A 23,780-nucleotide genomic window follows, 5' to 3' on the forward strand; every position below is an offset into this window, starting at 1 on the left:
AGCTTCTGATCTGTTGTGACGACTTTCACTCTTCACTTGATCTGCTTTCCTCTGGCTCCCACCAAAACGCCTTCACAACAAGTAACAAGGCCAAAGTCCCTCATGTAAGATCTGCATCCTATGTCCACCAAAAAAGCTACCTTTGATGCCTGGTAAGTCAATGCTGGCATGCTCGTGGATTCCAATTCCATTCCGGATGATCCGCAAGGAACCTTCCTTGAAAGCCCCAGAGCAAGTGACCAGCTGCAAGCAGAGAAAACGTTTCTAAAGAACCCCCTCAAGATACTGGGCCAGTCATACTGATGCCCAGAAAGTAAACACGGTATACCTAAATCCAAGAACCTTTATTGTGGGGCTAGGTTTGAGGACGCAGACTTGGCAGAGGTTGATTTCCAAAGTCTTTCAAATTTACGGAGCAGACAGGACATCCTAGTCCAGAAAGCAAAAAGCTTCTACCACTGCTCCTAGCAAGCTTGCTTAGATCCCTGGGACCTAGTTTACTAGAAAGAGCACAGGATCTGTTAGATACACCTGCCACTTATTAAGTTAGGTGACATTGGAAAAAGTTACTTAATCTTTCTCAGCCCTAATTTTCCTCACTTCTGAGATGGCCAAATATCCCTATCTAGGGTACTTGTGTAATTAGAGATAATGTATATAAAGTGCCTGGCAGACCAAGATAGGTACTCAATAAACAGTAGTTATCCTTATATCTGGGATTCATGAGGGGGCTCTTAAAAGTATTTTCAGTGCACCCTCCCCATTCTAGATAAGCATAGCTAGGAGGACACAGTTTGAGTGGGCATATACCAACTATCCACTTTCAGAATGGCCCTTACCTGCCCCTGCCCCTGCCTCTCCAGGTCCACCACGCACATATCCACAATGGGTCCTAAGTTGGTAAAGGTTTCCATGGCCGCTACATAGGAGCCTTGTTCATTACTGTCAACATTGAGCTAAGAAGAAAGAACAATGTTATGTTAGTCCCAGAACACCCTAACAGACCCACCCCAAAGAGATGGTTATTGTCCAAAAGAAACTCTCGATAACTAGTTTCTAGATCTGCCATTCTCGTGTTCCAAGGGATGATTCCAGAAGGGGACTGTTGACTAAAGAATATGGTTGTCCCACATGTGACCCATTAATCAGCCAAGGATTGCTGATCTAGAGTCCATGGATGGATTGCAGAGAAGTACTGAATGTTTGAAAATTAATGTAAAATGTTTGCAAGCATTTTTCTGCAGAGAAGGTCCGAAGTTTTCATATTCTAGAAGAAGTCCATTACATTAAACTATGACCTATTTGAAGGTAGGAGCTGGGTCTTGTTCATCAATGTATCCACAGCACCTAGCACCTTGCCTGGCAAATTTGCTGAATGAACCACAAAGACAAAGAGCTAATCAGGGGTAGGATGTTAAATTAACCAAGTAGAAAGCTGGATATAGGGATATGGATAAAATGGAGAGATTCTGAGAGGCACCAAACATAGGAGAAATGTGATGAAGAAACAGTGAGGACAGCAAAAGAGACACCAGAAACAAGTGTCTTCTCACCTTCACAAGCTGGGAGTCACCCAGGCGAGACCCGACAAACACAACACCATTATCAAGGTATGTCAAGCACTCAGCAATAGAGGTCTGGAAGAAAGTTAGCAACGTGAAAGAAATGAGAATGGACTCTACGTGGGATCTAGATACTACCCACATCTCAGACTTCTGCTGAGAAAACTCCCAACTGCAGCCGTAATTCAGAACAGTTCTGTTTCAAATTCCCCGGTCACACTAAGCAAATGTTTCTAAATCTCTGAAGTTTTTGGTTCTTCATCTGTTGCAACCCTACACTCAGAAAAATCTGTAATTTGTCTTGCATATTCCTGCTCCAAAAGATACTGCCTAAGTATTAATATTAAACTTTTTGGGAACCTCCTCCCAGAACTGAAATCAGCAATAATCTTTTTTGTTTTTTTTTCCTTTTTTTGAGACAGGGTCTCACTGTCACCCAGGCTGGAGTGCAGTGGTACGATCATGGCTCACTGACTGCAACCTCGACCTCCCCGGGCTAAGGTGATCCTCCCACCTCAGCCTCCCGAGTAGCTGGGACTACACGCACACACCACCATACCGACCTAATTTTTGTACTTTTTGTAGAGATGGGGTTTTGCCATATTGCCCAGGCTAATCTCGAACTCCTGGGGCTCATACAATCTGCCTGACTCGGTCTCCCAAAGTGCTGGGATCACAGGTGTGAGCCACCGAAACCAGCTAGATTGATCTTTAATTCCAGATTATATTGTTTTCTGTTTCCCTTTCTTTTCCTTTTCTCACAGGCTGCTTGGGTAGATTATGACAGGATCCTGTGAGATGCTCCAATACCTAACTCATTCAACAGTCAACTTCCACAGCAGGACAACAGTTTGCTGTTAGGTGTTAAGTAACATAATTCCCAGAGTTGAGGTGTGGGACCGCACATTTGGTGTCTTTAGAAACCTAAGAGAACATCGTAGAGGAACAGGGAGAACAAGTTCTACCTCTCCAAGGAGTTCTACACGGAGATCCTTGAGAGTGACGGTGCCATCCATCTGTTCCTCCTTCTCCAAAAGCAGCATGAAGAGCCGGCCTTCCATGTCTCCCAGCAGGTATCTTGAGCCATTAGGGTCCACTCGATTGTGGCACACAATCGTGCTTTGCTGCCAATCGGAAGTAAACAGTCATTAGAGATTCAGCATCTTTACACCAGAAAACAAACCCTACTGGACCACTCCCTTTACCAAACCCAGCCATTTTACCAGCAGACAAATAGCTCAGATAACATTACATGAAAATGAGGATAGATCCTATTCCCCATTAATAGAAAATGGGGAGCTTTTTTATTTTGAAGATAATTTTCTGAGGAGCTCCATCAATATATCTTATATGTTTACTGATATGTCATCATTCTGCAGGAAAATAGAAATACACAGAATAGGAAGCTGCTGCCAAAATTTACTGAACTATGCATGCTACTACAAATGTTGTTATTTATTCTTAATACCACTAATTACCCCCTACCACTGTGGCAATGCTACCACAGATTCTTTTTTTTAAAGACAGGGTCTTTCTATGTCACCCAGGCTAAAGTACGGTGGCTATTCACAGGCATGATCACAGTGCACTGCAGCCTTAAACTCCTGGACTCAAGCCATCCTCCCAAGTGGCTAGGACTACAGGCACTTGCCACTGTAGCCAGCTAGATTTTGTTCTTTTTTCTCAAAAAGAAAGTAAAATGAAACTTTTAAGGCTTAATTTTTACAACTTGATATTCTAAGTCCTTGAAATTTTTGACTTTTTTAGCCTTTATAATTTATCAATATATTACTTTATATGACTTGAGCCCTGAAAACATTACATGCAATAGAAATTGCCAAAATTATGGCCGGGCGCAGTGGCTCATGCCTGCAATCCCGGCACTTTGGGAGGCTGAGGCAGACGGATCACCTGAGGTCAGGAGTTCGAGACCAGCCTGACCAACATGGAGAAACCCCGTCCCTGCTAAAAATACAAAATTAGCCAGACATGATGGCACATGCCCGTAATCCCAGCTACTAGGGAGGCTGAGGCAGGAGAATCGCTTGAACCTGGGAGGCGGAGGTTGCAGTGAGCCGAGATCGTGCCATTGCACTCCAGCCTGGGCAACAAGAGCAAAACTCCGTTTTAAAAAAAAAAAAGAAAGAAACTGCCAAAATTTTCCCTTCTTAAAGTTGCCCCATGTGGTAGTTCATGCCTGTAATCCTAGCTACTCAGGAGGCTAAGAGGATCACTTGAGCCCAGTTCAAGGCTACAGTGAGCTACGATCATGCCACTGCATTCTAGCTCTCCAGCCTGAGCAACAGAATAAGACCCTGTCTCTTTGACAAAAAAAGTTGCCCCAGTCAATGAAAAGGGGAGGCCTATTTTGATTATCATTTATCTAAGTTAGCAAGCAAGCTCTCTGTAAGCAAATCCAGGCTAATCTCTCTTTGTATTCCCAATGGCCAACACAATATCTTATATACATAGTAAATTGTGTAACAGGCATCTGTGAATCTCCTTTTGACAAATAAGAGAAACGGAGGAGCAAGGTGAGGACAAGGAAAGAAAAGATGAAAGGAAAAAAGGTAGAGGACTGCGCTCACCTTGATGATAGGAGGGGCAATAGCCAGGTATTTGTCACCATTGTGATAGGTGATTGACTCCTGTCCAATGATGATGGCCCCCCCAAAGGGCTCTGGGACTGCAGGGAAGACAGCAAAATTAGAATGCTCAGCACTCTGGGTCTGCCAAACCAGGACTGGCAAGAGTACAGGTTTAGTTAGCCCCAAGGCAAACTTTAAGATCATCATTATTTTAAAAAGGACATCAAAGCCCAGGGAACATGATAGCCTTTACGAGACTCTTAGAATTTGTTGACTGGCCATTATCTAATCCCGGTAGTATTTTTACTGCCACTCTTCTGGTGTTCGACTATTCCTGTGGGTGGGGAGTCTTCTCCGTGTTCTTCCCCGTACATTCTCCCCCATTTTTCTTCTCAACTTCTAATCCTTTCCAAGTAAAAGCTTTTACTTTTTCTTCCTGGTTTCCACTCTTGTTCCTTAGCTTAACTTTCCCCCATTATCAGGGCTACCATTGAGAAGAGCCAATTTTCTTTTAAGAGTTTTAAAACTTCCCTACTGAGTGAGACAAACATAATGTAGGGGCAGACTTAGGACAAGGAGTGAAGAGGCCTGGATTCTAGCCCAGACTTTGTCAGTCATGGACAGGCATGGGCAGGTCCCTCTGGCCCTGTTTCCTCATCTATGAGGTAAAGAAATCAGATAAGCTCTATTGCTCCCTTTCAGTTTTTTGTTGCTGTTTTTTTTTAGAGATGGGGTCTCATTATGCTGCCCAGGCTGAACTCGAACTCCTAGGCTCAAGTGAACCTCCCACCTCAGCCTCTTGAGTAGCTGGGACTATAGATCCTGGCTTCCTTTCAGTTTTAAATGTTATGCCCAGCAATAAAATAATGAGACTCATTTCCATATGGCACTCTGCAAATCAATCTCAATGTTTTATAGTCAATCCCTCCCCCCAAGTAAAAGATAAGTTATACTTTTGGGGGGGGAGTGAAAAACAGAAAGTCTCAAAGACAGAAAAAAACGAAGCACAATTTAGAGAAAGAAGACATAAAGGAGTGGTAAACAATGCACACCTTCAATAATACTGAGCGCCAACACGAAGGGCAGAGAAGGTGAGGGAGGGAACAAGAACAGGGAACTAGCCTAGACCCGGGTGGAGGCACATTTCCTAAACCACCAACCAACCTGCGATCACCATGGAGGCTTCAGCTTCGACATTTTCCTGTTTCCAAGGGCCCTTATTGAATTCCTTTTCTCGGAGAGACACCTCATAGGTTTTTACGTGCCGCCCCTGAGGGTCCTGCGGGGGAAAGGTGAAATGGTTAGCCCTTAGGAAGGGTAAGCCTTGGGCTAGACAGAGGTGCTGTAAGGGACAAGCCACCACCACCCAGCATCTGACAGTCCTGTCATGTCAGCCCTCCCACCCTTCTCCATCAGTATACTGACAATCACCAGCTGAGCCTGGGATTAATTCCTAGGTAGACTGCAGCATCTGAGATCTACCATTCCTAACAATGCAACCAACCAAGAAAGGTTTAAAGAATTAGAAAAATGAACCTGTCACACTGCACTAGGTACTATAAGAGATACTGTGTGCCGGGCACAGTGACTCACGCCTGTAATCCCAGAACTTTGGAAGGCTGAGGTGGGCAGATCACCTGAGGTCAGGAATTCAAGACCAGCCTGGCCAACATGGCAAAACCCCGCCTCTGCTAAAAATACAAAAATTAGCCGGCATAGTGGCGCATGCCTACAGTCCAGGCTACTCGGGAGGCTGAGGCAGGAGAATCACTTGAACCCAGGAGGCAAAGGTTGCGCTCCAGCCTGGGCGACAGAGCAAGACTCCATCTCAGAAAAAAAAAAAAAAAAAAGAGATACTGTGTGTGTGCCTGTGTGTGTTCCTTAGCCTCAAGAAACTTACAAAATAGCTAAGTGAAACACGCATTGATAAGCTACACCTATGAGATTTTTTTAAAATTGATACAATTCTTAAAAGCATTCTGATGGAATAATGGGAGACAGAACACAATTGATTGCTCCGCTAAAGTTGTCAAAACTTTCAGTCCTGCCATTGTCAACACCATCTTCCCCTCCTTTTTCTGAATTATGACTCACGTCAGTCCTGGGACTGCCAAGGTCACCTTTAAGATGCTAAAGAGCAGGGACCGGAAGAAAGCTACACTCAGCCAGCGGAAGACGGCTTCAATAAAGAAGTTATGGAAGGAATTCAGCAATGTGTTTCAGGGCAGGGATCACATCTTAGTCACTGTTACAGCTCCTGAAGCATGAATACCTTTCACATAGCATTAAGTACCTAAATATTTGTCAAATTGAATTTTTGGCATAAAACAGAAGATAGTAATTTTTGGCTGATGAAAACATTTTCCCATCAATGAGTAGGGTTATGACACAACTTTGCAAAAAGTTCAAGTGTGGATTTGGGCCTCTGAGACACACACGCAGAAATGAAGATCTGATCACAACTGGCAGCCCTGAAGCTGAGAACAACCAGCCTTGAATAATCAACAACATCAAAGTTTTAATGACCTAATATTACAAAACTAAAGAACAGAGAGAAATTCTAAGTTTTTATTTTAACTCATATTTACTAAGATCAAACAAAATCTCCTGGTTTCAACCTTATTCAATTGGGTCTTATTCCAATAGCCTCAGAACTACGGTAATACTAAGAAATATACAAAAACATATCAGCACTTCCAATACATAACAAGGCTATCAAACTGTTTATGTGCCCACACACTCTATGTGGAACTGGACTATCATTTCCTTCCATCACTTATTCGGCCACATGCAAATGAAATGATCTTACACTGCATGGCCCTTTGTTAAAGGGCTGAGATTTTACCAAGATACTAGCATGTTAGTCTGGTGCTCTACCACCCCACCCCCGCTTAACAGATCTGGACCAGAGAACAGCTGCCCAGGATCAGCTCTACTACAGTTTTAGGCACAGACTAAAATAGAAATTAAGAGCCAGCAAGTTGCTGGGCATGGTGGCTCACGTCTGAAATCCCAGCACTTTGGGAGGCTGAGGCGGGCAGATCACGAGGTCATGAGTTCGAGACCATTCTGGCCAACATGGTGAAACGTTGTCTCTACTAAAAATACAAAAATTAGCTGGGCGTGGTGGGCGCGCCAGGTGCGCACCTGTAATTCCAGCTACTCAGGAGGCTGAGGCAGGAGAATTGCTTGAACCCAGGAGGCGGAGGTTGCAGTGAGCCAAGATCAGGCCATCACACTCCGGCCTGGGCAACAGAGTGAGACTCTGTCTCAAAAGAAACAATAAAATAAAATAAAAATAAGCCAGCAAGTCACCAGTAAGTGATTACTGGACAAAATGTAAACCTCTTCTTAAAAAACACATATAAGGCATCACCAAGACAATTTCTCTTTGCTTAACATAAAGGAAAGATCTAGATAATTTCTTGACAGCTAAGTTTTAATAATCCCCTAGCACTCCAGTAAGAGAATCAAAGTATAAACTGGGTCATCCTATGAAATCTCCCAAGGCCCACAGCCAGAGTATAATCTCAGGATTAAAACCTGCTACAAGCCCCAGAGAGCTTGCTGCCTCCACAATAAGTACTACTGCACTCAAGAAGCAATGAAAGTCTGACCCATATCAATTGTGTTGCTCAAAACATTTCAGGACAAACACATTAAACACTTCTCTCTACCCTACCAAACACAGACATGCCAGTTAGCAAAAACAACTCCTATCACATCAGCCTCACAGTTTCTCCCTCTCTCTTCCTGATCCAGTACCTGGTAGACAAAGCAAATAGTAGGTGCTTGGCAACCATATAGGAACTTGACATCGATGACATGCAGCTCCTCCAGGCGGATGTTGAAGGCCTTGAGTTCTTTATTATCGCGATCTAGTGGAATAACCTTGAAAAGGCCATCATAGAGACGCAGGCCAATCATCCGGCACTCAGGGTCAATGATGCCAATAATGCCGGTCTCTGAGGGGCGGCCAATGCGGTCCTGAGAAACAAAATTGGGATTAGGGAAGAACCTCAACATCCACAGAGCAACAGAGGACACTGGGCACCACTTGCACAGAAAAATTTTAGGAGAGGTAGTAAAACTAATGGATCTATTTGATAGGCCAAATAGTTGGAGCCCCAATGTCAGTGCATGCCTTTTTCGCAAAACAGAATCTCAATGAATTATTACCCTGTCCCTTCGGCCTTGAGTGAACTACAGGAGTCCTTTCTCCAAAAAGCTCAAACCCATAGTGTCTTCTCCTTATTTCTCTGATCGGATAGAGAGCTGCCCTCAGCACTTTAATTTTTTCCATGAATCATGACAGCCCTACTTAGAAAAGTTTCATTGGCCTAAAGCAGCCACCTCACCTGGACATTGCCATGGGCTCGCGTAATGATGTCAATGCTCTCGCCACTCTGCTTATACTCCAGGATGCAGGCATTGTACTTCGCTGTCAAGATAAACAGCAAGTCCTTGCTCTCCCCCTGGAAACCAATATTATGCTATCAAAAGAGGTTCTTTTTAAAACAGGAACAACCTGTCCAGTCTTTAAGCACACCAAATTCTTTAAGAATTTTCCAAATTCTTCTCTCCCTAAAGAGAAAATACATGGTGAGCTTATAACCCACACTAGGTACACATACACCCTAAGGGCATGTACAAAAAGCCAGAACTGAAGCTGGTAAACATCTAGTTCTCACTTTCACGATTCTCCATCTCTCTGTTCTACACACAAAGTCTTCATCTATTTCAATCGCAAGCTAATCTCAATCATCCCATTCAAATTCTGAAAGATGAATGTAATGCCTCCTCCACTCTTCCCCAAGTATTTGAAGAAAGAGAAAAAAAATGTGGGAATAACAACAGAAGCTAAAATGGATCAACAAAGTCCTACTTATTTAACACAGACTTCAAAAAATTACTGCTTTGTTCAAAGGATTATAATTAAAATTTTGAACCCATTGCTTTCTTGCCAGATTCAGCTAAGACATCATAAAGCAATGTGGTGGTGATTTGGATGAAAACATTTGCGCTAAAATAATGAAAATACTGATGGTAATTGTTTGTTTGTTTTTTTTTTTGAGACGGAGTCTCGCTGTGTCACCGTGCAATGGGCGCCATCTCTACTCACTGCAACCTCCGCCTCCCGGGTTCAAGCAATTCTTGTGCCTCAGCCTGCCAAGTAGCTGGGATTACAGGCACATGCCACCACACCCGGCTAACTTTTGTATTTTTAGCAGAGATGGGATTTCACCGTGTTGGCCAGGCTGGTCTTGAACTCCTGACCTCAGGTGATCCACCCACCTCGGCCTCCCAAAATGCTGGGGTTACAGGCGTGAGCCACCACACCCGGCCTGGTAATTGTTAACATAACTGTAAATGCTTGCTATACGATAGGACCTGTGTTACTGAATCATTTCATCTTCACAACAACCCAAGGAACTTAATCTGAAAGGTGCCTTAAGAGACACCTAAAGTCAGAATTAACAAGGAATGAAGCCAGGACTGCCCCACTCTGTAGCCTATCCTCTGAAACAAACTGCTTTAATTTCTCCCTCCTAAAGAAGTCAGCTTCATAATTGTTTCCCTAATGAATCTCTCCTTTTACTTCTAGAAAACTTGGTCAAGAGTACATACTGAAATTTGCCATCCAAAGAGAGAAAAAAGAGAAGAGTTTTTTTCCTAAGGCATATTCCACCCATCCCAAGAATTCGCAAAACAACGTAACACAGCCCAGGCACGGTGGCGCATGCCTACAATCCCTCAGCTACTCTACTCCAGAGGCTGAAGCGGAGGGATTGCTTGAGCTCAGGAGTTCAAGACATCCTGGGCAACACTGCGAGACCCCCGTCTCAAAGAAAATAAATAAATAAACAAAAATAACATAAAACAACCTACGACCAACGGTTCTCCCTCCACTGCTTGTCCCAACTGCAACACTTACCTTGGGCCTGAAAAGCTCCATGACCGCAATCTTCCCGTACATGCCCACCTCTTTGACGGGCCGAAGCCCTTCGGCGGTGACCACATAGATCTCTAATCTCGTGTTTTTGGCAATCAACAGGTTTAAGTCTTCGGCTGAAGTAAAGTGCCCTGAAAGAACAGACCCTCTAACTTTTGAACTCAGGGGAAGGGCCTCCCACCCCTTCAAAATAATCCTATCACTTACGTCTAAATACCTGCAGAATTCTCATTTACTTCACATACTTCTCCAACTCCTTCCAGCTACTCCCCTTCTTGCCAAATCTGGCACCTCAAAGAGTCTCAGTTCATGCATTCAACAAAGCTACTTCCCTAATCAGACTAAGAAAACTGGACTGGACCTAAGAGCCGTGCGTCCTCCAACTGACAATGACTGCGTAATCCCTTCTCATGGCTCTTGCCCCTCAAATTTTACTCTATTACAGTTACAGTAATAGAGTAAATTCTAATTGAGAATGCCGGAGAAAGTGTTCACTTCTTCCAGTCTTCATCTAAAGTCTCACAAACTTTTATCTGACAGACCAAGTCAAATGAAGAAAAGTCCCAGAGCTTTATATGAAAACACTGTTTTGTCCACCCCCCTACCCTCCTGGCAGTCTACCAATACCCCCACCCAAACTCAGCTACCTCCAACTCTTAACAACAGTTTTGTTTTGGAATCATGATTAGGGTGTATATAAACATGCAAGCTTGGGGTCTGCATATTCAGCTGAGAATGTGGGTTAAGATGACTCTTCCCGGGTTCTGCACATCGGTGTCCTTAACAATTCAAGCGCATCGTGAACAAGGCAAACCCAGCACTGGGCCAGGCAAACCAAACCCTCTTCTCCAGCAGGGCCCTCATGTAAACACAGCCCCAGGCAAAGGGGTTAGCCTGAAGAGGGCTCCCCTCCCTCTGTGGGATAACGCCGGCTTTCCTCATATCCCTCCACCTCCTGGGCCCCCCAGACTTCCCCACAGGAAAATCTTGACCCCAAAGTCGTCATTACCACCTCCCCTTTTCCCGGCCACAGAAGGCCAATCTCCGGGCCCAAACGACACCGCACAACCAACTCACACTCCTCTTTCTCACTGGGCCCGCCCTGTTCTCGAGGCCGAGTGACCTCCCCAGGACGAAAGGGGACCCTCGAGAGTGGCTTCCAACCCCCAAAAAGCGCGTACTGGGACGACTCTTTCGAGGTCGCGGTGCTAGGGGAGGTTCCTCGGCCGCCAGCGCCTTCCATTCGCCGGGCCCACTCCTGCCCGGCCGCCCCGGGGGCCGCAGGCCTCCCTAGGCCGCGGCTCCCCCCAGCTCCCCTCCCTCGCCGGGGTCTCCGACCCCGGTAGCCTCACCGGTCACGCAGCCGTTCACGGCGGTGGGCTTCTGGGCCGTTACCACGTAGTTGTACGACATGTCGAGGCTTGGAGCGGCCCGTCGGGACTCGAGCGCGACACTAGAGAGAGGGACACAAGCGAAAAGACAGGTGGCCCCCAACAGCGCGCAGCGAACTCCACTGCCGCTGCCTCCGCCCCAGAGACACGTTGCAGGCCAGAGCGGCCGGGGCGCGGGGCATCATGGGACGGCCTCACCTGGCCTCTTGGAGGACTCCCGAAGCCTGAGGCCGCCAACCGAAGGAGGCCCCGCCCCCGGAGGCGCCGCCTCGCCTCTTTCCGCCAGCGCCCGCAGGACCCGGATGAGAGCGCACCACTGGGGGTCCCCGGGAAGTCGCGGCGCCTTCGGAGGTGGCGGATGCGGCCGTGAGCCGGCGGGGGAGGTGCGCCAGTGTCCTCGGAGCTCGCCCGCAGACTCCCCACCCCGTTCCGCGCCCTTTGCCCTTCCCTGCATCCAGTCCTCCTCCTTCCGTTGCTCCAGGAACCCTCGGGGCTGTTCCTCCTTTGGGAACGGGAAGGACTGCGGAGGCCTAGAGAGGGAAGGGAGACCACCGTGATTCGTGCACATCCCAGACTAGAACCTTGCCTGCTTTCCTTTCACTGTCTCAGTTCCTCCAGATCCAGCTGGTGCCCTCGCCTGACGTTTGAACGACCACCTGCTCACCTCCTCCCTTTTGCGCGTTGATTCTTCAGACTTCGAAGGGCCCACCGGTCTGCTTGTCCAACGTTATTGTTGCCCCTATTGCTCTACAAATTCGAACCTCAAACACAAAACCAATATTTCTCCGTAGGGAACCTTAATGAGCCAGGAGAGCAGTCAGCCCTGCAGCCTCCAGGGTACCCCACATCAAACAGGCTCCCAGGGAACAAGAGGAGAACCACGTGGCTTGGCACACTCGCAGAATGCCAGAGAGGAGCCAACCCCCATTTTACAGATGAGGAAGCTGAGGCTTAGGGAGGAACTGGTTTACCTAAGACCCTACCCCCAACCCCAAGTAGGCTGAGGCAGAGCTATGTTGATTCTTCCTATTGTGCACCCACACAGAGGCCAACACGCCGCTGAACCAGGCTGAACTGAGGAAAGCTAGAAAGTCATCATGGTTTACATCTTCCCTTTCCCATAGCAGAGACTCTGCCTGACTTTGGAGGCACTGAATTATCAGTAGTAAAAACACACTGTTTGTAGAAAAACTAGACATGGGTTTAGATCCTGGCTTTTACCTGTATGACCTTGGACAAGTCCCTAGAGCTCTCTTTTTCCCAGAAGTAAAATGGGTCACAAACCTGGCTAGCTCCCCCCGTTCCCTTCCCTTTTGGTGCCAAGGCCAGTGAGGGCAAGCGTGTGAAGAGCTTTGTTAACTTTTTCGCTGCATGTGATGCCCGTGTAAAAGATAGTTATTCTGAGGATCACTGTCCTTTAGTGAAGAAGTGGGTGCTGTTCCTGGGCATAAAGGCAGACCTGTGCTTGACATGGATTGATCTGTCTTCTGGCAGCGAAGTGCAGGCATGAACCTTGGTCAGCCCCACACTCTTCTCCATCCGTAGCCCATGTACTAGAGTTTGGACTTGGACCGAAGTCTGGGGCAGCTCCCTAATTACTAGGGTGCTGAAGTCCTGATTGTGCCAGTCGGCTGCGAGTTCCTTCCACAGCTTGTATCGTTACCCACTCCTGCAGGTGCTGCTGCTGCCTCCACTGTACTCAGACCCAGGTAGCACAGGATTGTCCATCCTCCAGCAGCTCAGTGCAACCGTGTGAACTCAGCCTGTTTCAGAGCCTTCCCACCATGGTGAGTCATACAGGGCCGGGGCAGGGGAATGGCAGCATGGTCTCAAAGCAGGATCCCAGCCTTGGGCATGCTAGAGCTCCTTACACCTTGACTGAGAGATGCTATTGCCTCCTGAGGCTCATGGGCGAAGAGAGAGGGTCATCCGCTCTCCCAGGGCCTGATCCCTGCTTTTCTTCATTTCCTGGAGGCCGCTGGTCCCAGCCAGGCCTGGGGCTGCAGCCTCTTGAGTCCCTTCAGAGCCACTCTGCCCCTTATCTGGGTCTTGCATTCAGAGTAAAACAGTAACAGTTACCTGCTTGGTAATAGACACTGTACCGGTCACAGAAGGAATTGTGAAGAATGACCATGTGACCGTTTCTAACCTTGGGGCTTATGTGGGCCGGTCTGGAGCTGGGATCTACAGTGTGGGAGGCTGGCCATGTCCCTGGGCTTTGCTCCAGGCCCGCTGATTTAAACCAAAACAAGCCTTGAACATATCTGGATTCAAATTTCAGCCTGCTACTGACCAGCTGCATGACCTTTTACAGACCTCTCTGAGCCTCTTTTTCTTCATCTGCATTATAAGGCAAATTAAGGCCTACCTCTAGTGGTTGTGTGGTGTTGAACAAGCAGAGTCCTAGAGGCCTCACCTGACTTCCTTTCCTTTTCCATCCTTTCAGGCCACTGAAACCAGGGATAGCACTGGTCCCTAAACCCTCTTCTGGCTCTGTAAAAGACAGATTATCAAGATGGGGAGCAGGCCACTTTCTTGGAGGGTAGTGGTGCTGGAGGCTGGGCTTGGAGTGAGGCCAACTCACAACTTCATTGTATGTTCCAGTCCCTGGTAGGCTCTGAGAGCCACAAACCCATGTCCTTTCTAGGGCAACCTCTGTCACCCTCCACTTCCCTCCAGCCCCTCGAGAAAGCAGCATGATATGGCCAAAAGGGAACCAGCTTTGGAGCCAGGCAGACCTGGACACCTGCTGGCTGTGTGACCTTGGGCAAAATCATTTAACTGTGCCTCAGTTTCCTCACTGGGCTCATCTTTCCTCCATAGGGCTGTTGGGAAGTTTTGTTTTGTTCTAGTTTGGGTTTTTTTTGTTTTTTTGAGACGGAGTTTTGCTCTTGTTGCCCAGGCCGGAGTGCATTGGTGCAATCTCGGCTCACCACAACCTCCGCCTCCCAGGTTCAAGCGATTCTCCTGCCTCAGCCTCCCGAGTAGCTGGAATTACAGGCATGTGCCACCATGCCCAGCTAACTTTGTATTTTTAGTAGAAATGGGGTTTCTCCATCTTGGTCAGCCTAGTCTCAAACTCCCAACCTCAGGTGATCCGCCCGCCTTGGCCTCCCAAAGTGCTGGGATTATAGGCATGAGCTACTGCACCCGGCCTGTTGGAAAGATTAAATGAGACATGCTCAAAAACACTTAGAACTGGGCCTGGCTCTCAGTCACTGCTCGGCAAATGGAACCAATCTTATTGTTCTTCTTGCTCCCTACAGACCTAGGCTACTCTGAAGCAGGTGGCTTAGCCCTGGCCCTGGCTGGATGCAGGACAGGTTGGCAGGGAGGCAGCAGAGCCAAATTTTGTACAAAGGAGCTGGTGCTAGCAAGCTCAGGAAGAAGCCACAGCCGGAAGTTCACCTTGCCAGGATCTGGCTCAGCTGCAGCTTCCCACCAGGCCACCAGGTGGCAGTGGGAGCCCAGCCCTCTTCAGGACAAAGCCAGGGGCTGCAGCCCTTATTCAGCGGACTCTGGCTTTTCACAGCCTGTTTGAAAAAGGAAGTAGCTTCCTTTGATTGAGTTTCCACTATATCATGGGCATATACTCTGTTCTAGTAAATCCCTATTTTACAGAGGAAGAATTTTAGCTCCCAACAATGATGTATCTTCCCTGAGTTCCTGCAGCTAATGAGAGGCAGAAGTGGGATTTGAACCCAAGTCCCTGTAACAGCAGAGCTCAAGCCACACTCCATTCTGGCCCCCACGCTACTCACTTCTGTCTGCACCCCGTGTCCACTCAGCCAAGCCTAGCGGCACTGCTCTGTAACCCTCCACCAGCCTATCCACAACCCCTCCTGAGGCTGCCCGTGGCCAGTCCTCTCCTCCCCACCCCTTCCTGCTGGTCACCCATGCTTCCTGGCACCACCACACTATTCACTCATCCAGGCCTTGGCTTATGCTCCCCCTCTGGCTGGAAGAGCCTCCCTTTTCCCTCCTCTCATGCCTCCTGCCCCCTTTTGCCTACCCCGGTACTGCTTATCCTTCCCAGAGACCTCCAGGCCCCTCGGGAGTCTGCGGCCCCTCCTCTATGCTCCCATGGTGCACATGTGCTCCTCGTGTAGCAGTGCCCACCGCACATGGCTGTGACCTCTGCTGTGTTTCCACTGAGGGCAGGAACAGCGTTGTTATCTCTTTTTTTATTTCTGAGATGGAGTCTCACTCTGTCACCCAGGCTGGAGTGCAGTGGCACCGATGACAGCTTACTGCAGCCATGACCTCCCAGGTTCAAGTGATCCTCCCACCTCAGCCTTCCGAGTAGTGGGACTCTAGGCATGCACCACCATGCCTGGATCATTTTTTATATTTTTTGTAGAGATGGAGTCTCATCATGTTGCCCAGGCCAGTCTCAAAGTCTTGGACTCAAGCAATCTGCCTGCCTCAGCCTCCCAAAGTGCTGGGATTACAGGTGTGAGTCACTGCACCTGAGCTGTTATCTTTACACACAGTGTCTAGCCCTGGGCCTGGCATACCAAGAGGCTGGGGAAATGTTTGCCCCGCATTGGAGCACTAGGGAGCAGAGGTGGCTGTGGAACCTGCTCAGCTCCTTCCCCAGCATAGGAGCCTCAGCCTGAGGCTTTTCTTCCTTCTGACAGAAGAAGGTGTTGGGTCCCAGTTTTATTAAAATACTTTACACTGCAGGCAACCACTCCCCCATTTTCTTTGTATTGCAGCCATTTTTTCAGAATAAATTGAAGGTATGGTGCAAGACACTTCATAAATTAGGTACTGAATAGAAAGTCACACATTATTGAAAACTCACAGAAATACCCACCTAAGATGTCGCCCAACTCAAGGAAGTCCTGCGCTCCTGGAGTTCCTAGATGGATGCAGGAGAGGGGTCTACACCACAGCAGTGTGGCTGGGCAGGATGGGGGTATCTGTACTGACCACACTCTGACCTCCTTCTCACTCCTCCCCTGCAGACCTCCAAGAAGCTGGTGAACTCGGTGGCTGGCTGTGCTGATGACGCTCTTGCTGGCCTGGTGGCCTGCAACCCCAACCTGCAGCTCCTGCAGGGCCACCGCGTGGCCCTCCGTTCTGACCTGGACAGCCTCAGGGGCCGGGTGGCACTGCTGTCGGGTGGGGGCTCTGGCCATGAGCCTGCCCATGCTGGTGAGTATCCTGGGGTGGGGCAGGGGGTACTGGTGGAGTGGACAGGGCCTCCTGGGCGATCCTCAGTGCTGCCATGAAGTGCAGGACGGAGCTCAGCCCAGAGTCAGGAACTGGGGCCACTTCCCACTCTCCCACTCCCTCTGGCTGGGATCAGGGGCCCATCACGGCCTCTCTGAATCTGTTTCAACATCTACAAAACTACAAAGTTGGGCCAAACAATCTCTCAGGTCCTTCTAGCTCTGAGAGTCAGTGATTCCATGAATCTTCTGGACCCTCCAGGCCCAGCAGACCCACCCCCGTTCCATGAAGGCTTCCTGACTCTTCCAGCCTAGGGCAGAACCCCTTTTCTGAATTCCCACCTGCTGTGTCCCACGCGTGGACTGTCCTGGCTTGTTTCCTGTGTGGAGCCAGGGACGCAGACTCTCCTTGAGGGCTGCTGGAGGGCAGGGACTAGGATGCGCATCATTGTCCCCTTCCTGTCTTCCTTCAGCAAAATCCATTCATTTGGCAAACACTCATGAGCCCACTGTGTACCTGGCACTGTACTGGACACTAGGGATACAACAATGAACCAGACAGGCAAGGTCCCTGCCCTCGTGGAGCTTATATTCTACTTAGGGGAGATAGACAATAACCAGGTAAACATGAAAGTAAATGAGATCATTTCAGAGGGTGCTAAATAACTTAGTAAAGACAGTAAAATGGGGCAAAGGAACAGTGAGTCCCTGGGGAGGGAGCTGGTGACTGCTTCAGGCTGGGAGGTCACAGAAGGCCTTGCCTCCTAAGAAGGAGTCAGCCATGTGAAGACCTGGGGGATCTTTGAGCACCAAGCATGCAGTAGGGCTCACCAAACCATGACCCCTGGAGCATGGGAAGCCCCAGTGACTACAGGCACGAGTCTCACCCGGCATGCTCACTCCACCCCTTCCACCTCCAGGTTTCATAGGGAAGGGGATGCTGACTGGGGTCATCGCGGGAGCCGTGTTCACCTCCCCGGCAGTGGGCAGCATCCTGGCAGCTATCAGGGCAGTGGCCCAGGCCGGCACAGGTAAGCCTGGCATGCGGGAGGGGCTGCGGCAGGGAGGGCACAGTAAGCACACTGAGCCCTGCCGGCTGCTCACGCAGTGGGGACACTCCTCATCGTGAAGAACTACACTGGGGATCGGCTCAACTTCGGCCTGGCCCGGGAGCAAGCCCGGGCTGAAGGCATCCCGGTGGAGATGGTGGTGATTGGGGACGACAGCGCCTTCACTGTCCTGAAGAAGGCAGGCCGGCGGGGGCTGTGCGGCACGGTGCTTATACACAAGGTGGGCTTCCACCGGGGACGTGGAGACTGGCCAGCCCTTCCCAGCCTTCCCTTGCCTGGCAGCACCCGGTAACTGGACCTTTCCAGCCCTTCCCCAAGAAGCTACTTCTTCTTTTTCTCCAGTGTTCCCTGATCTCAGAAGGCCCCGCCATCCCCTCAGCTACCTAAGCCCAGATATAGGCATTTTCTCAGACTCGTCCCCTTCTCTTCTCCATACCCAGTCAGTTGCCCAGTCCTGGTGCTTCTACTTCCAAATGTACATAACACACATCCTCCTCAGACCCCGCCCTCCTGCTTTGCTTTGGTTCGGGGGTCATCTGCTCATGCCTGATGGCTGCAGCCACCTCCTCACTGGGCTCCCCTGCCTGCTTCCTGCCTTCTGGCCTTGCTCATCCGCTCTCCACACTATTGCCAGAAGTGTCTTTTTAAAATGTGTATCTGACTAGGTTATTCATCCACTGAAAGCTTTCCTGGGTGCCTGGAATCAATACAAGCCCTCACTGCAGCTCCCTGACTCCCCACCTTCATCTCCCATCATCCCTGCCTTCCTCTTGTTTTATTTTCTTTTATTTATTTTTTTACTTATTTATTTATTTTTTGAGACAGAGTCTCACTCTGTTGCCCAGGCTGGAATGCAGTGGCGCGATCTTGGCTCACTGCAATCTCTGCTGCCCAGGTTTAAGCAATTCTCCTTCCTCAGCCTCCCGAGTAGCTGGGATTACAGGCGCCTGCCACCACGCCCAGCTAATTTTTGTATTTTTAGTAGAGACGGGATTTCACCATGTTGGCCAGGCTGGCCTCGAACTCCTGACCTCAAATGATCTGCCCACCTCGGCCTCCCAAAGTGCTGGGATGACAAGCATGAGCCACCATGCCCAGCCATCCCTGCCTTCCTCTTATGGTCCATTCACGCCAGCTCCTGTACCTGCAAGGCTATGGATCATCTCTGACTTTGCTTATGCAGTGTCTGTGGCCTGGAAAATTCTTTCCTTGTCCAGCCTCCTTTTGGCCTGGCTAACTCCTACCATTCTGCAGAGGCCCAGCTCTGATATCTCCCCACCTGGAAGGCTCTCCCTGATCTCCATCTCCCCACTACCCTGAGCTGGCTGGCAGCCCCTCCTAGTGTGGACTCCATCATTGTAATTACCATCTCACATAAATTTTCAATTTGTGGGTATCTGCTCCCCTAGCCTCTCCCCAGGCTGTGAGTTCTTGAAGTTGGGGACTGTGACTTAGTCGCCTTTTTTCCTTTTCAGCATATACTAGATGCTTGGTAAAAATTGGGTGGATGGATGGATGGATAGATGGGTAAAGTAACCCAAAATAGCAAGGCTATGGGAGAGAGAACTCTGGAACTCTAGAGTTGGGAAACTGGCCACCCACTGGCTGTGTGACATTGGACAAGTCACCTCCCCTCTCTGGGTCCATTTCCCCATTTGTAAAGTCTCTTCTGATTCCAACAGACTGGAATTCTTGAAGATTCCTGGCATGTACACTGTGAATGAGGGGAGTTTGCTCTTCTGCCCTAAATGTGATGGGCCAGGTTGAGTGTGGAAATCCTGAGGTTCCCCCTTCCCAACAAGAAATTCATCCCCTGCCTGTCTTCTACCCCACGTGGTACAGTGATACCCTCCCCCTTGGGGCTCTTACCTCTGTGTGGCTGCAGGTGGCAGGTGCTCTGGCTGAGGCAGGTGTGGGGCTGGAGGAGATCACAAAGCAGGTGAACGTGGTCGCCAAGGCCATGGGTGAGTGCTGGCCTGGGAGTTGGGGAGGGGAGTGGGGAAGGTTGGGACAGCCCTGGGACGAGGAGCAGGTTCCTGTTGGCTGCCTAGCGGTGCTTCCCAGCTTATTCCCCAGGGATCTAGGGAAGGTATCCCTGGGGAAGCTCCTGGGGACTGGTGGCCTTGGGTACCATGGCTGAGGTGGAGAGTCTGGCAGGCATTCTCAGAGAAGAGGGTACCTGTGGTCAGGGCCTGTGAGATGCTGCTGCCACCCTTCCTGACGCCCAGTGCCAAGAGTGGAACGGTCATGCCTTCATGCCTTGTTTCTCATAGGTACCCTGGGGGTGAGCTTATCCTCCTGCAGCGTCCCTGGTTCCAAACCCACCTTTGAGCTCTCAGCCGACGAGGTGGAGCTGGGCCTGGGTAAGCTTGTGGCCATCCATCCCAGCCCTGCCTGCCCCTTGGCCCTGGACTTTGCTCACCTTGTATACCCTTAGAGACATCAACCTGGTCCTCTCCCCAGGTGGTCTTAGTATTTTTACCTGGGCATTTGAGGCCCAGCCTGGCCCAACCTACCTGATTTCTACCTGCTTTGCCGTCTATACCCACGGCTCTGGCCATGTGGAGGTCTGTGCACTGCCTACCTCCTAGCCTTTGCCTACCATTCCCAGGTCCTCCTGTCCCTGCCAGAATACACCCTTCTTTCAAGGGCTGTTCAAAGATCACCTGGCTGCAAAGCTTTCTTTCCTCCCCTGTGCTTCCACCTCAACTACCTCTAGTTAAAGCTATCTCCACCACCAAGCCACAAGCTCCCAGAGAACAGAGATCGTGTTTTTCATTATTCTGTCCATTTCCATCCCCCACTCCCGCCCACTTACTGTGTGAGTCCAGCACTGTGTGAGTCCTTGACAAAAACGATGAGCAAATCCCCAGGCCTTGAGTGGGTCAGCAGTGACCACCTCTATCCGCAGGGATCCACGGGGAAGCTGGTGTGCGCCGGATAAAGGTAGGTGGTCCCTCTGGCACAGGCCACCCTAAGGCCAAGGCCCCCCAGATGCAGCTCATTCCTGGCTCCCTCTGACAGATGGCAACCGCCGATGAGATTGTGAAACTCATGCTCGACCACATGACAAACACCACCAATGCGTCCCATGTGCCTGTGCAGCCCGGTGGGTAGCCTCTCTCCCGCATCTCCCAACCCCTCCTACACCTCTGGGCAGGAGACGCCCAGAGGGTCTCACCTGGGGTGTCATGTCTACCCACAGGCTCCTCAGTTGTGATGATGGTCAACAACCTGGGTGGCCTGTCATTCCTGGAACTGGGCATCATAGCCGACGCTACCGTCCGCTCTCTGGGTGAGCCATGCACTGGGAATGGGACCCTACAGCCCTTTGGAAAGGGCTGAGGGAGGGTCTTGTGATGGCAGAGAACATGGACTGTGCGTCAGATAAGCCTGAGTTAAATCGTCTCTCTGCCACCTAATTGCCAGATACCTTGAGCCTCTGTTTTCTTGTCTGCAAATTAGGGGTAATAATAATGGTACCTGCTTTATACCATTGTTGTGAGGATTAAGTGAGATTAAACGTATGTAAGATACTCAACACAGCGCCCAGCACCTGGCACGAACTGAGTAAATGAAACCTGTAATTACTCATCTTCCCTGAAGTAGGGGACACCTCCAGGGAACGTGGTCATTTGTGGGGTTATTGAGGGATGCCTGCCGGGAGGAAATCAAGACATCTCCCTCCCGACCTCGGGGCCCCAGCTTCCAAGGTCCTTGCTTTTCTGTTGTTTTCTTTCCTTGATGCCCATTTTTCCCTTTTGGACTGCCACACTCTGGTATTGCAGAGGGCCGCGGGGTGAAGATTGCCCGTGCCCTGGTGGGCACCTTCATGTCAGCACTGGAGATGCCTGGCATTTCTCTCACCCTCCTGCTGGTGGATGAGCCTCTCCTGAAACTGATAGGTGAGACTTGGAATCTGGGGTCACCCAAGCCAGGGCTCCTTGTAACTGGAAGGAGCCAGGGAGACTTGGAGACCCCATCAGGGCTGACTGTGACAATCAAGGCTCTGGAGCCTGGGAAGAAGGCCCTTTCTGGGCTTCTCCAGCCTTCTCCAGCTCTCACTGGACTAGGAGGAGTTGGTATTAGGATCCTCCTCAGATAGGCCTGACCCTTTCCCAGGGACCCTCTCTCTATACCCCTGTACACAGTAGGCACTCAGTCTATGCTTGTTGAGGTGGACTCCCTTCCTCCAGGGCTGCTGAGAGAGCCAGGCCACCAGGGCCAGGATGGGAGGGTCCAAGCCCTGCTGAATCCCTGGCTGGACAGCTATGTCTAAGAGAGTTATCTTGCTGCCCTTAGATGCTGAAACCACTGTAGCAGCCTGGCCTAACGTGGCTGCAGTCTCCATTACTGGGCGGAAGCGGAGCCGGGTAGCCCCTGCCGAGCCCCAGGAGGCCCCTGATTCCACTGCTGCAGGAGGTACCGACCCCTGCCTTTGGGGAAGGGGCAGGCTTCCCAAAGGATGTAGGAGTATACGGTGGGGCGGGTAGGGGCCCTGGCACCCACACCTCCCACCCTAGTCAAGTGTGGTTGTGAGAAGGGCCTGGTGGGCCTGTTCTTCCGCATCCTCCCTTTCTAGGCTCAGCCTCGAAGCGGATGGCACTGGTGCTGGAACGGGTGTGCAGCACCCTCCTGGGCCTGGAGGAACACCTGAATGCTCTGGACCGGGCTGCTGGCGACGGCGACTGTGGCACCACCCATAGCCGTGCAGCCAGAGGTTGGTGCCAGGGACTTTGCCAAGTGAGGTCATTCACAAAACCCTAGCCCCCCTTCCACTTGTTTCCCTGAAGACAGGGACCTTCTTTTTTTTTTTTTAGAAGGAATCTCACTCTGTCGCTAGGCTGGAGTGTGCAATGGCATGATCTCGGCTCACTGCAGCCTCCGCCCCCCGGGTTCAAGTGATTTTCCTGCCTCAGCCTCCTGACTAGCTGAGATAACAGGCATGCGCCACCACACCTGGCTAATTGTTGTGTTTTTAGTGGAGGCAGGGTCTCGCCATGTTGGCCAGGCTGGTCTCTAACTCCCGACCTCAAGACATCCACTTGCCTTGGCCTCCCAAAGTGCTGGGATTACAGGCATGAGCCACCACATCCGGCCGACAGGGACCTTCTTAACACCACAAATGTATGAGGTTGTTATCTTAGAATTAAATGAAATCCTTCACAGTCAATAACTTACAACTCAAGGCGAACTTATTCTGTTGTCCTTATTTTTCTGTTTACCCAGACCAGTGAAAAGCTCTTAACTGTCCAGCATCATTCATTCGAGAAAAACGTATTTGGTGCCTGCCGTGGGGCAGGCACTGCTCTCAACTGTGGATACAGTAGTGAACAGAGCAGACAGAAATCACTGCCCTCATGGCTTATGTTCTGGGTGGAAGACAATCAACCAGATGAATCAGTAAAACACAGAGGATGTTAGCACAAAGGGCTAAGGAGAAAAAAACCAAGCTGGGAAGCAGAGTACAGAGTGTCAAGTGGAGGGCTTCGGGGCAGGCCTCACCTCCCCAGGCCCCTTTCGGTTATGCAGCCCAGCCCCTCTCCAGACTGCACACTGGATGTGGAAAGGGATCTTGGGAAGCCTTCATTCCACTTCCCTGTCGGCCTTTTCCAGCCTTCATTGGTGCTGGCTGGAAGTCTGGCAGATGGAGGCAGGATCTCTGAATTCCTCCCCATCTCTCTGTGCCTGCAGCGATCCGGGAGTGGCTGAAGGAGGGCCCACCCCCTGCCAGCCCTGCCCAGCTTCTCTCCAAGTTGTCTGTCCTGCTCCTGGAGAAGATGGGAGGCTCATCTGGGGCGGTGGGTGCCTGGGGGCTGAAGGGCTGACAGGGAGGTGGCTGGGGTCCAGGCCAGCACCACATGCTCAGCGTTCTCATCTTCCCCAGCTCTACGGCCTGTTCCTGACTGCGGCTGCCCAGCCCCTCAAGGCCAAGACCAGCCTCCCAGCCTGGTCTGCTGCCATGGATGCCGGCCTGGAAGCCATGCAGAAGTGAGCTGGAGCCCTGTGCATCAGACCAGGGGTGGGCTAGGGGAGGTG

At 50.2% G+C, this 23,780-nt stretch overlaps 2 protein-coding genes across 7 annotated transcripts in view; one reads left to right on the forward strand and one right to left on the reverse strand.

Moving 5' to 3' along the window:
- The window catches only part of DDB1 (damage specific DNA binding protein 1), a 33,769-nt gene extending 22,081 nt beyond the window's left edge, over positions 1-11,688 (reverse strand). Inside the window, exons 1-10 of one of the 2 annotated variants that reach the window (XM_030810892.1) lie at positions 11,456-11,688; positions 10,086-10,234; positions 8,509-8,625; positions 7,916-8,137; positions 5,315-5,429; positions 4,151-4,248; positions 2,528-2,686; positions 1,554-1,637; positions 840-956; positions 141-243 (exon numbers count right to left, since the gene is read on the reverse strand). In XM_030810892.1, the coding sequence (XP_030666752.1) occupies positions 141-243; positions 840-956; positions 1,554-1,637; positions 2,528-2,686; positions 4,151-4,248; positions 5,315-5,429; positions 7,916-8,137; positions 8,509-8,625; positions 10,086-10,234; positions 11,456-11,516 (1,225 nt within the window). In that variant the 5' untranslated portion in view covers positions 11,517-11,688. Of the gene's footprint in view, positions 1-140; positions 244-839; positions 957-1,553; positions 1,638-2,527; positions 2,687-4,150; positions 4,249-5,314; positions 5,430-7,915; positions 8,138-8,508; positions 8,626-10,085; positions 10,235-10,310; positions 11,262-11,455 lie in introns of those variants that run through there. The other variant, XM_030810893.1, reaches the window with a different exon arrangement.
- TKFC (triokinase and FMN cyclase) overlaps positions 1-23,780 on the forward strand; it is a 37,733-nt gene that overhangs the window by 6,309 nt on the left and 7,644 nt on the right. For 2 of the 5 annotated variants that reach the window (XM_030810895.1, XM_030810894.1), the window contains exons 1-14: positions 11,473-11,877; positions 16,465-16,654; positions 17,592-17,702; positions 17,780-17,961; positions 19,627-19,705; positions 20,015-20,104; positions 20,653-20,687; positions 20,766-20,850; positions 20,947-21,036; positions 21,530-21,646; positions 22,044-22,163; positions 22,324-22,461; positions 23,436-23,542; positions 23,629-23,732. In XM_030810895.1, coding sequence (XP_030666755.1) covers positions 11,515-11,877; positions 16,465-16,654; positions 17,592-17,702; positions 17,780-17,961; positions 19,627-19,705; positions 20,015-20,104; positions 20,653-20,687; positions 20,766-20,850; positions 20,947-21,036; positions 21,530-21,646; positions 22,044-22,163; positions 22,324-22,461; positions 23,436-23,542; positions 23,629-23,732 — 1,811 coding nt within the window. In that variant the 5' untranslated portion in view covers positions 11,473-11,514. Of the gene's footprint in view, positions 1-11,472; positions 11,878-13,169; positions 13,282-16,464; positions 16,655-17,591; positions 17,703-17,779; positions 17,962-19,626; positions 19,706-20,014; positions 20,105-20,652; positions 20,688-20,765; positions 20,851-20,946; positions 21,037-21,529; positions 21,647-22,043; positions 22,164-22,323; positions 22,462-23,435; positions 23,543-23,628; positions 23,733-23,780 lie in introns of those variants that run through there. The other 3 variants (XM_030810896.1, XM_003274036.4, XM_030810897.1) reach the window with 3 other exon arrangements.

Source organism: Nomascus leucogenys, chromosome 4, assembly GCF_006542625.1.
Source record: "Nomascus leucogenys isolate Asia chromosome 4, Asia_NLE_v1, whole genome shotgun sequence".
Taxonomy (NCBI): domain Eukaryota; kingdom Metazoa; phylum Chordata; class Mammalia; order Primates; family Hylobatidae; genus Nomascus; species Nomascus leucogenys.